Raw genomic sequence first — 12,508 nt, 5'->3', positions numbered from 1 at the left:
CCCCGGCCCCTCCCCGGGGCGGAGGTAGCCGAGCCGAGCCGAGCCGAGCCGAGCCGAGCCCGCCGGGATCGCGCTGCCTGCCCGACTCATCCCCTCCGTCTTCCCCGCGGCTTCGCTATGTCGTCGGGCGGCAGCCTGAGCACCATGCAGCGGCTGGTGGAGCAGCTGAAGCTGGAGGCGGCCGTGGAGAGGATCAAGGTGAGCCAGGGCGCGGGGTGCCGCGACCCCCGCGGCGGGGCGGGAGAGAGGAGCCGCTCCTGCCTTTCCCTCCGCGCTGGTGCCGGCGCCGCCCGCCCTGGGAAGGAAGGGGGCGAGGGGTGCGTGTGCCCGGCGGGCTTCGAGCCCCGGCCGCACGGGAGCGATGGAGCGAGTGCCTGGTGGAAGGAGCCGTGATGAATAATACAGCAGCTCCTCATTAGTTCTGCACCAGCAAACAGATAACCGAGAGTAGTTCCTCGCTGCGGAGCCAGCCCGACTCCCCCCTGCTTCGGAGCGCTGGCAGGATCTGCAGGGGGAGGCGGTGCGGGGTGGTACCCGCTGGCACACTTGGGCAAGGCAGGCGATTTGCTACGCATGCATGAATCTTCTCCTGCATACACATTTCCAGACAAAGGCAGCACGATGAGGCGGTCCTGTCGTCTGCCAGCTCCTCAGGTTTGGTGACCTGACCGAGACAGCTCTTGGTTTCCAGCAGGTATGGGGGGTTCATCACCACGCACAAAATCCAGCATAGTCTGTGAAGTGATGGAGGTCAAGTTAATTTATATCCTGCACTTTTCTCGTCTGTCTGTTTGCATTCGCCATTTTTCTCTGGCCAGTCACAAAAGACTAGCTTCCTCATTCTGACGACAGTGCCAACACATTGAGCCGCAGGAACTTAGCTAATTGATTTAAAAATAATTCAGAATACTTGTTCCCACTACTCTTGACCTGGGCTGGTAAAAATTTGAAGTGCTTGTTGCGAGGTGAAACCACTCTGGCTTTTGGATATCATTCTAATAAATTTGGTTTTGTTACTACATTTTAGTAGCAAAACAGAATCAGCAGATGCTTTTTTCACTAAAAATTACTGTGCTTATAACCAGAGTAAGGTGTGGGAATATGTGAAAAACTTGTTTCAGAGTAGAAATGCAGACTCTTGTGGCAAGAGGAGTATTGTCAAACACTGAAACAGTTTCCTACCAGTTATTGTTGGTGCCTGGATCTCTGTTCCTGCTCATTTTGAGTCATAAACTCAAAATACTCATGTACTCCTCCCCACTATTTTTTTTGGGGGTGGGGAGTGTCTATAAAGTACATAGTTTGTAGTTTGCAGGTGTTACTTTGTGGCAGTAACATATTCCGGAGCTGGACTTCTCAAGGCTGCATATTTTTTATGAGTTTGCTCTTGTAACCCAGGGAGGCATGTCCTTGATGGACCTCAGACTCATCTTTCTTGCAGCACTGTGCACAGCAGTCTCTTTCCAGGTGTGCTGTTCTAGGAGCCTGTTCATGGCTTTGAAATGACACATGATTAAAAACGTGTCATATAAATTGTATCATCTGGGTTTCTATATATACAGTACAAAAATAATGTGAAACATATTCAGCTGATAAAAACCACTTGGTTCCGTTTTAGCAAGCGCTGAAATGGGAGAAAACATTGTTTCAGCTACTTTGAATAGACAATGTGTTTCCAGACGGAAGCTGGTTATGAAAGGATTTTTAAAAATACATTCCACACTGCCAAGTTCCAATGGTGATTTTGTTTACCCTACTGGCTAAAAAAGCAGACAGGAACAATATTTTCAGAAAGAGGAAACTGAGTAGGAAGAAGTACCCATACACATCTTGCATGTGGAGGCTGCTGGAGGGAGCGTTTGTCATGTGATGAAATACTGCCAAAATTTTCTTTGTGAGCAGGAGAAGAGAAGAATGTTATGGGGCATAGGTAGGACTAAGAGTAGGCAGTTCTGGTTTATATCTTTTAAGAATATACCAGGATATACATAGCTCAGTCTGTGTTGAAGGCTTTGGCAGCAAAGTGCAAGGAGATGCTGTAGGCACTGCTAACTCTCAAAGGAAGAAGCTCCGCATGGCCTTGGCCTGACCATTGTTGGCTAGTGGGATCTCTCCTGATAGCCTGTGGTGCACAGCCAGGCACCACAAGGGGCAGGTGCTGTGGCTGAGGCAAGGGTGCTGATGCTGCAGGGGGTCCAAGGGACTGGGCAGGGCCGGAGACCTCTGCAGCCTCCAGAAAGGGCTTCTCCTCAGGTTAGGAAAAAGTGACAAAGCCTGCTGACTTAGCAGGAATCCTTGCTGCAGACGCTTCTCCCTGTACTCTGCTCAAGAGAACCAGGGAGGCTGAAGGAAAAAAAACTTCTCATAAAAACTCCCTGAAGTGCCATGGCTAAATTCAAGCAGTTACTAGGATGAGCGTCCTTGAGGAGAGACTGGAGAAGAATTGTAATACAGTGAACAGGAGAGCAGCAAAATAGCAAATAAAAGTGTGTGCTAGGCCAGACTTCCCATGTGTTTCCAGATGCTGTTAGATGGGATGGCCAAGAATCAAAATTTCACTGGTGCTCTGGGATGGTTCCTTTAGACAGGAGGCTGGGAAGTGTGGATGGTCCTTCTGGTTATTGTTTTGGCAACCCTGCAGAGTTATGTAGGAAGAAAAGTCAGTATTTCAGGAGTCCTGTAACAAAGGCAGAGGCGAGGTCAGAGGGGAACTTACAATTCCATCAATATATTTAGTATTTCCTTTTATAAAATATTTATCAGACAGCATGGGTTTTGACAGCTCCCTGCAGCTGTTCCTAATGTGTGTCTGGGAAACTGGAAATTCCTCTACATTTTCCTTCAAAAATATAGGCACATGACTGACTTGCCATACACAAGGAGAGCAGGGCAGTTCAGTGCTCAGCACATTTTGCCTTTGGGATCTTGGGCTTGTTCTGCAGCTCTGGACTCTCCTTCTATGTGGCCGGAGTGTGGATTTGAAGTTCTGACTTCACTGCTGGGGGAAGACAATGATTTGGACTTCAAAAGCTTTTCATCCTCATCTTTTTGCTTTCACTCCTTGTTATATACTCTGTGTTGTTCAGAACTTTGGAATGAGAATACTTTTAATAAATTATCAGAGGATATAAGAGTTCAAATATAAATCTTCAAACACCACAGAAGATTGTAAAATCGTCATGGCTCTGAGCATTTTAATGGGAAGAAATTGCATCACACTGGCACCTCAGTCCTCTACACTCTTCTGGCTTATCACTGGCATAGTATTTCATGTGTGCTTCCTGAAAGCTTTGTAAATTGTGCTTCTGTGTTGATTTACCTGATGTTCTAGAATCTGAGAGGTGACTTGGCTGCACTCCAGCTGTTTGACAATAGCTCTTCAAGCGGAAATGCTTAATAGATGCTTGTGAATGAATTAGTTTCCTCTCTGGATTTTTTTTCCTTTTCAGGTCTCTCAGGCAGCTGCAGAACTCCAGCAGTACTGTATGCAAAATGCCTGCAAAGATGCCTTGCTTGTTGGGGTTCCTGCAGGGAGCAATCCCTTCCGTGAACCCCGATCCTGTGCTCTGCTCTGAAATCAGGTAATAAAGTCACAGATGCCATGACAACCACTCTAAGCTGAAAATGAAGCCCTTGGAGAGACAAAGACACATGGTGATACTTGCTTAAGTGTTGAGTTCTTGCTTGAGTGTTCATAGTTTCTCTGCTGGCTCTGCAAATGGTTTTCTGCATTTTTTAGGTGATGCAGTAGAAGCATGTCTCTTTTCTACAGCTCTTTCTAGAGGTGTTTTCTTTATGAGTTGCTTTTTTGTTGGGATAGTTGTGTTTCTGTATTTGTGCAGCAATAAGGTAATTAGCAGCATTCAAAGTAATTAAAATTGTTAAGACACACAGCTGTGTTTGACATAGCCAGACAGTAGACAGTCACATATCCAGCTCGGAGAAGTAAGACAAAACTGTGGCAATTTTATATGTTCTGATGACTAACTCACAGCTTAAGTAAGAATCATGTTAAAATACGTTTAGGTCTTTAGTGTTATATTGCAGTTCATTTCACTGTATCTGTCCTTAGGCTTTTCCTGTTCTTACTGTTGGTACAGCACCAAAACCAGTGGAAGCAGAGAGGAGCTGAGGCAATCTGTAGTCACGTCCTTCGTAACCTTTTTCAGCACAGATCTAAAGGATGAGCTACTCTCTGAACTCTGCATTGCCTGTTCCCCTGTCCCCCACCTACCTGCAGAGTAGGTGGGTGGGTGGCTGTCCAACCTTTGCGATCCAGTTCCATGATTCCCAGTCTGGCCTCTCCCATTTGTCACGAAGGTTATCAGTAATCGCAGCAGGAGAAAGAAAGGCCGTGCATGCTAGTAGTCTTGGGCAGAACCACACCATAACTGGAAAATCTACTTCTTTTGCTTAACACACAAATGTGGAAGTAGGATATTCAGAAGGGGTTACTCCTCCTTAAAAGAAAAAATAAAAACATTTCCTGCTAAGGAGCTGAAAAATCTACAGAGAGAGGAAGAAACACTGAAGTCTGTTCTTTTGGTGAGAGTGCTATTAAAGAAAAAATGGATGTTTTCTCAAAGGGCAGAATTTAAGCTAGAACATAAAGTACTCATAAAATCTTCCCCTTGCTGCTGCTAACTGTCCTGGGCTTGCACCTGAGTTTTTGCCTCATCGATAGCATGGTTTTCATTGTTGCTACATAGGTTTAACAAAACAGGATTGAACCTAAAGAAAGGGAACAACTGAATGTGAGATGCTCTTCTGGAAAAATTCAGAGAGGGTGAAGCAAAAGCAGATTTTCTTAATTTGGGTGCTACCTCTAATTCTTCATGCAAATAAGATAAAATTCTTAATACCATTTCATATGTTCTTCTGTTATTTAAGCAGCCTTTCTACTTTTTGGTTTTCTGGGGGTTCTGTGTATGTTCTGAGGTGATCACATCATACAGATACATTACAAAATATTTTCTCAGAAGAACTTGATGATTAATTTACCATACTTTTAAAAATGCATAGCTCAGCCCAAGATGTCATTTGGTACTTTTTGCTGGTAGATCAAATATTTAGTTTATTATTCTTGTGTTACCTTAGGATCATAAGAAATTCAGAGCAAAGTAAAAAAGCCAGTTAAAAATTTTATGATATTGTGAGGATATCAACATTCAGCAAAGGAAAGTCATTATTTGGTTTTTCTCAGTGCAAAGGAGCTTTTCTGTTGTAATTTATAAGAGAAATTACATCTATCAGCATAAGAAAATGGCATTTAATAAGCCTTTCTTTTTCTTCTTTTAGGGAAGGTCATTGGAGAATTGTCTTCAAGCATGACATGAATAACAACTACCTTTCCTTCACAAGAAAAGTCTCTGTCTTTTATGTGGCTAAAACAGAATCCTAGATATCTGTTTGTGTGTTCTTGTGAATCTGTATTCCACTACATTTTAGTAATGTTCTTGAAGTTTCTTAATGTAACTGTTTTTTCATAATCTTCACCACTTTTACTACACTGTGCTAACTATACAAATATTACTTGAGAAGTTTACATTTTAGAAATGAAAAACATGTGAATTTTTAATCAAATTACTTGCTCTGATCTTCATAACCTGTAACATTGGAATAATAGCAAAAACTACTCATGGGGATTTTTTTTTCCAAAATAAAACAACCTAAAAGTGAATAATTAAAGTATAAAGGTAAATGCTGTTAGAGCTGAAGTAATGTCCACAGGGGACATTTTGCTTCCATCAGCAAGACCTGAAACCAACTTTAGTTTTTTTTCAAGTGCATCTCAGTGCATAAGTGACACATTTTAGTAACTGCTGAACACAATATGTAACAAAGGCCTGATTCCTAAAGCATGTTTCTTGCAATACTTTTTATCTGTAAGCTTTCTTCTGCTTTGTATTTGTAACAGTACTGCTGCTGGTGGAATTTTCTTGACGTATTTGAAATGTTACCAAACAGACACTAAGAATCTGTGAACACCCAAAGATAATTGCATGCACTGTTGTCACGGTTTGCAATACACAGAATTTACTAAAATGTGGTTGGTCATTTGCCTTCACTTTTTTGATAGAGCACTTTTACAAGAACAACTTTTTTACTAGGTTTTTAATTTTGTGTACTTCCTATTGTTTGTATTAATCTTTTAGAAGTTTGGAAATAAAATTCCTATCCCTCTTGGCTTTGAACTCATTGTGTAATTCTAACAAAGAACAGCTACTGTCAAGAAGATGATACGTGGATTTTGCAGTGGGAGTGAATGCCTCAAGCTCTTTGCTCTTTTGGGAAGAGATGGGTGGTGTTAGATTTTTAGCAACTGTATATTATTAGTAGAAAAATCCCATTCATATCTGTTGACCATAGTTGTAAATACTAACAATGTTATGAGGCTTGCTTATACATTTTGAAGCTGTAAGGAAGAACTCCATAATCTGAGTCCTTAATGTTCATGAATGTTAACTGAAATGGAGCAACAGTGTCCTCCAGTTAGTTCAGTCTTTGTCAAATATTTTCATATTGCTGTCCTGCAGAAAGACACCAACATGAGAGCTGTAATAGTGCCAGTATGTGTTGTGTCTTTAAACACAGAAGAGAACATCCTTCCTTCAGAGCTTCTCTTCACTCTGACTTCCTTTCACTGTAGGCTATTTAAGAATGGCAGTTTTTCTGTACCGGACACAGGTACAAAAGTCTAGAGAAAACCAAGTTACTGTTGCACAGAGGCCAGCAGAGGCTTGGTTTGAAGCCGAAATGTCAAAGATACTGATGAGTCAAAAGCCTTTGGACAGCCAGCATTTGGCCGCTGCCTACTTCCTTCTAGGCAAGCCCTTCATATTTCTTTTCCCTCTTGCGATAAAACCTCCCCTCATCTACACACCTCCACATCTGTTTCTCTCCCCAGAGCCCCTGTTTTTTTAAGTAATTATGCTTTCAGGCTCAGCAGTGTTATTTGGAGCTTGGGTTTTGAAGTGTCTGCTGAGCTGGCACGAGGAGTGACCAAATCACAGTGTGCAGCAGAGAGCCACCACTGCTAGACAGCCAGTCAACCACTGCTGTCTCTTGGCTGCCCTGCCCAACTCCATCTGGTCTCTTGCAGCTGGAGCAACTGCAGGTGGGCAGCTGCGTGCAGCATCTCAGCTTCCTTTACCAAAGACTATCCAAGAGGGCTATCTGCTGTGCAGATACCATCTGATGGCAGCAGGTCCTACAGGACACCCAGGGTAAAGATTGAGTGAGTGTGCACATTCATATGCTCAGCCTCTCGCATGAGACACAAGCCCCCTTTTCTCACTGTCCTCTCTCCTGGCTGATCAGCATGGCTCTTCTCCATCTACAGGTGCCTCCTGCCTGGTCTCTAAAATGTTTACAAACTTGTTCCAGGAATGCAGTGTCCCTACCTGCTTATGTAAGACTGGAGATTAGATTTTTGTACTGTGCCTTTTTGTCTAAGAATTAGTTGCCTCCTAATTCATAGGTAATAATGAATTAGGTAATTTGGCAGGGTGGGTGTCGGGTAGGAGGGGGAGTGCGGAAGGGCATCATTGCAGTTCAGCAGTAATTTTATTCCATGTTAAACAGACAAAAGAAGGGGGAAGAATGCCATATTTTGTCAAATATGTCAATTTTGTCAAATGTCAAATTTGTCAATATGTCCGTATTTTTGAGAGACTGAGATTTGTCATAAACAAAAACAGTAAAAACCAATAGTCATTGCAAGCCCTTTTCCTAATTTCCCACTACATTATCAGTAATTTAACTGTATACTGACATTTTTCCTACCTAATGGAAACTCAACACAGACAGCACTTGAATTTTTTTTTATTTAATGTACACAACATATCTTTTTTTTCAAAGTTATCTACAGATTATCTATGCTATGCTTTCACAACTGTTCACATGGAAGTTCTGGTGTCAGCCTTTGCCTGTGGAAGCGGAGAACATAAATACATAGCTTGGCACCAGCAGCTATAATTTTCTCAAACTGTGGTCATCTGTGACTGAGGCTTTGTAGACCTCTTTGTAGAGCTTTTTTCTTTTTTTCAAAAAAAAAAAAAAAAAAAAAAAAAAACCAAAAAACTCAGATTCCTGTTTTTTTGGGAGGTACTTCTGAACAACATAACCCATGATGCAAAAGAAGTAAAATGGTTAGGTCAGGTGACCACAAAAATGGGCCATGGATAGTAAGCAAATTGCAACTTTTATTTCAGTCTTTCTCTTATTCTAGGGAACAGTGGCTTGTTGTAATTTTACTAGAAATCTTTTTATATTGCCACTTGTGAAAGGTATTTTCTTAAAACCTGCTAACAGTGTACAAATAATTCAGGAATATTACTGTGAACTAAAATTGCCATTAGTGCAGTTACAGCTTTTTAGAATTCAGTCAAAAAATTGCACTCTTGTTTTCTCTGAGAGACCAAACCTTTCTTCCCTAAGTGCTGGTTTCATTTACTCAGATAGTGAATACGTGCTTAATGAAGGCTTTATGTCAAGTAAGTATTTAAGTGCAAGCATAAACCTTAAACTTGGTGGGGTTTTTTTACTACTTCCCCCCCACCCCCCATATTTCTGTTACTACATCAAACTTAAGACAATTAGTGAGTTTGAAACCTGAATAACCTCAGCTGAAGGCCACTGAACAGAGAGACATTCTGGAGCTGGCTGGCATGCCAGTGCAAACCATTTATGCGTTCCTGTGGCAAAATGGAGTTACTGTCTACCATTGCTTCCACACATACTTGCAGTTTTGTTGCCAAATCTTTTGACGGAAAGTGAAGGTTTGGGTACTATGCTGTACCGTTTTTTAATTACAACTGAGATAGATTTTTTTTTTTTTTTAATTCAATCTTTCACCCCTTTCTAGTTGTACCCTATATGTGGATCTGCCTCCCAGATAACTTTCATCCCCCTACTTGCCAATGCCCTGCAGAAGGCTGAAAAACACAGATGCCAACAAATGGCCTCCAGCAGGTTATGCAAAGGGTGAGGGTCACTGCTTAGTTCCCTGAATCAAATCTATGAGAATGCTAAATTTCAACACAATCTTAACATGTTGTCCATAAAACAAAGAGCTTTTTCATAGACTGATTATGATTAAAAGGAGCTCAGGAACTTACTGTTCCTGAAGAAGCTGTCAGAAGAAGAGAAGTGGAACAGAGCCCAGGGGACAGCTACAAAAAGTCACAGCTGTAACTGCAAGAAATCTCTAAGAATGAGAAGCCTTGAGATGCCTTGAGATTCTGGCAGATCTAGCCCATCTTTACATTGGAAAAGCAGCAGACTCAGGGAGCAAACACAGGTGCCTCGAAAACCCAGAGTGAACCTCAGCATCTGTTTCTTTTTCCTTTTTTTTTAACATAAAGAGTGATAAAGTAGCTGTATATCACCCATGATAACAGAGAAGCCGTAATTATCCAGCTTCAAGAAACTAGTTTGTTTAGCAACATTTTAACAACATACAGAAGAATCCTGAGCTAGTAAGAATTTCCAAATCCTAATTACTTTCTAAAAACTAACAACAATAATTCATTTATTTCCCTTTAAAGAGTTCAAGAATGAAAAAAGAAAAAAGTATGTAATATGCAAATCCTCATTCTGTTCAAAAGAATTTAAGACGTGTTTGTCCATCTCTTCTTCCAGGGACTCTTTCGTATGTCAATCTCCTTTTTTTGAACTCCTGTACTTCTGAAAATCCTGAATATGAAAAAGAAGTGGAAAAAAGAAAAACCATGATAAATACAGCATGTATGCAGACTTAACTGTGTGCTTCTCAGAAGCAGTAGCAGACTTTGGCTTTAACTGGTGTGCTCCCTAAGAAAAGTATCAGCTGTCATAAAATAAAATGTGTATAGATTAGTATTTGCTACTTCTTACTGCTACTGGCCTGTTTTATGCATATTGTCTGCAATAGGAATATGGGACCTCATACAAAAATAAATAAATCAACCTATACTTAACCACAATATTTCAAAAACATTTATTTCTATTTCATTAATACTACACTTAGAATTATTCTGTAATTGTTGAAATTTAGTTCTTTTTAACCAGGCATAGTCATGTTTCTAAGTTGTTTTAAAAAGCTACTTACATTCTTAAGATTCAAATGCTTTACAATAATGTTATTTGAGAAGCTGCTTATTCAAAACAAGTTATTGTAAGGAAATTATATTTAACCTTTACAAAAAGTATGAATGCACTTTCAGGGTACGCAAAGCTTTGAAGTACACATCATACTATCTCTTTGAAAATATAAGCTTTGGAATTATTTCAAGTGGAGAGTTTACTCCTGGAGATACTAGCTAAAAAATATTCCAAGAATAAGGAAGCTTATGAAACAAAAGATTTTCATAGTGCCATTTTTACTCCATTAGTGCCAAGAGCAAAATACAGCCATTAGTAGTATCTGAATTTCATTCAAGATTTGCTGAATCTCCTTTTTGTCCTATGGAGAAAATACAATCTTTTGTCTAAATCTATGTTTACAAAATAATATTCCCCATAACTTTTAAATTAATTCTGGCATGTTCATTATCTATATTTTAGGCACTGTCAGAAAGAAAAGAAGCTGAATCTTATACAATTGAAGAACTATGCTTTTCAATATTTACCAGGGAAAAATAATGGTAGTAACACAATTCTAGTTCATTTGGTTTGGCTTTTTTTTTTTTTTTTTAATACCCCAAGACATCCTTATGCTCAAAACAAAACCTGTAAGGAATCTTTTATGACAGAAGAGATAAATATGCAAGTAAGTTTTAGCAAAAGGAGCATGCTATTGTTGGGCCGAATTTAACAACTATTTTTAAAAAAGATAAAATACAGTTTTACTCCTTACAACTTTGCAGTTGAGTAACAAAAAGAATTTCAGCAAAATCTTCAGCTTACTTTGGACCTACCTGTTTTAATTTTTTCTTTTGTCCATAAGAATGAAGGCCTTTGTTTTCTCTTTCCTTTAGATGTTTCACCTATTTGGCTAAAATTCAGATTTGGAAGCTCATCCATATCATCAAAGAAATCAGAGAGAAAACCACCTTGAACAAATGAGTTACGTGGGCCAGTGGATGAAGGCCCCTCATTCCACAGGGGCTGGTCAGTCTGAATTTCTAGGCTTTTAAATGTTGTGTCTCTAAATTCATCTAGAAAACTCTTAGAGCTCTCCTGAGGTGCACAGTCACTGAAAGCTGCAAAGAAATCCTCTTTTTCAGAGTCTTTGGAAGTATGATCAGAGCTATCATGCATTCTGAAAGGCTGTCTTTTAACATGGAGAGAATTTTTAACTTCTAGATGAGCAAAATCTTCACAGTCCTTTGATACAGCAGAGAAATCCAGCTTTCTCCTTGTAATTACATCTGAGGAGCATGCGTTCTTTTGCATACAACTTGGAAGATCAGACTTTAAAAAACTCTTATGAAGATTCAGTGGAGGAATTAGGGCTTCAGAATTCATAAGAGATGTTCCTGGTAGAGAAAAATTTGAACCATTTTGTATGGAGAATGAAAGATTAGCTTATTTTTTACATTTTACAGAAAAACCAAGATGTCATTGAGCATTGTGATTAAAGTCTGTTTCATCAGAATAACTGACTTTACCATGATTAGAAGATAAAGATTGTAATACGTTCAGATTTTTTATCTGTTTCAAAGGAGACATATTTTCCTAGTAATTCAAGGTATTACCTCTGCTGTTTTGTGCCTTATCAAGTAGCTCTAAAATCTGACAATTTTGTTTTTTATCAAGATACGATGTGTTGAAGTTATTCTGGTTTTCTGTGTGTGATGCACCTGTCACTGTTTTTTCTAGAGGAGCAGCAGTATTTAGGCTGTATGAAGATACTATGTCACTGAAATGCTGAAACGATAAAGAAAGTATTTGTCAGGAATGTTGATGGTACATCACTATTTGGTTTACATTGCTAAGTACAAGAAGTAAAATCAGTTCTTAAGATTCTGAGATATATAAATTTTTGTTTACTGGAACAAAAAAAAAAACAACAAAAACTTACCAAAGCAGGAGAGGCATGTACAGTACACAATGTACCTGTCTTACATCTATAAACAGATTAAGAAATAGTATCTGTCTTGAAACACAGGAGAAGCAATATCTTAATAATGCAATTTATTCTCCTTTATTAGTCCAAGACTGTAGGAAGCAGTATCTGCAATGGATTGGCAGCTATCATGCATCACAGAGGAATTTAACTGAGCTTTTTCTGTCAATAAAGATGGCTTTAAACATTTACAGTTAAAACAATAGTATGCACAATTTCACATCCAGTGCCCAAATACCTGTTCACTTGCTCCTTCACCTTAATGGAATGCTTCACCTTAAATGAATGGCATCCTCAGCCATTTTCTTGAATGATAAAATACGTGTATTTTTCATTGAATTAGATGACTATATTCAGTCTATAATTTTCCCAAACTTGACTCAAAAGTAGGAACAGTACGAGCACACAATTCTTCATCTCTAGGGCTCTGTCAAACACTTAGTGCTATGAATGCTAAGT

At 39.7% G+C, this 12,508-nt stretch overlaps 2 protein-coding genes across 2 annotated transcripts in view; one reads left to right on the top strand and one right to left on the bottom strand.

Moving 5' to 3' along the window:
• Positions 1-24: 24 nt before the first annotated feature.
• On the top strand, positions 25-6,194 carry LOC121363721 (guanine nucleotide-binding protein G(I)/G(S)/G(O) subunit gamma-10). Its single transcript, XM_041486322.1, has 3 exons — positions 25-198; positions 3,450-3,581; positions 5,299-6,194. The coding sequence occupies exons 1-2, from the start codon at positions 118-120 to the stop codon at positions 3,573-3,575; spliced, it is 207 nt and encodes a 68-aa protein (XP_041342256.1). The 5' UTR covers positions 25-117; the 3' UTR covers positions 3,576-3,581; positions 5,299-6,194.
• Positions 6,195-8,018: 1,824 nt separating this feature from the next.
• Positions 8,019-12,508, bottom strand: part of SHOC1 (shortage in chiasmata 1) — a 48,345-nt gene continuing 43,855 nt past the window's right edge. Inside the window, exons 27-29 of the mRNA XM_041486301.1 lie at positions 11,679-11,850; positions 10,899-11,459; positions 8,019-9,696 (exon numbers count right to left, since the gene is read on the bottom strand). Coding sequence (XP_041342235.1) covers positions 9,602-9,696; positions 10,899-11,459; positions 11,679-11,850 — 828 coding nt within the window. The 3' untranslated portion in view covers positions 8,019-9,601. The remainder of the gene's footprint in view (positions 9,697-10,898; positions 11,460-11,678; positions 11,851-12,508) is intronic.

This window comes from Pyrgilauda ruficollis, unplaced genomic scaffold, assembly GCF_017590135.1.
Source record: "Pyrgilauda ruficollis isolate IOZ18807 unplaced genomic scaffold, ASM1759013v1 scaffold75, whole genome shotgun sequence".
NCBI classification, from domain to species: domain Eukaryota; kingdom Metazoa; phylum Chordata; class Aves; order Passeriformes; family Passeridae; genus Pyrgilauda; species Pyrgilauda ruficollis.
This window is presented reverse-complemented; position numbering and strand designations above follow the sequence as displayed.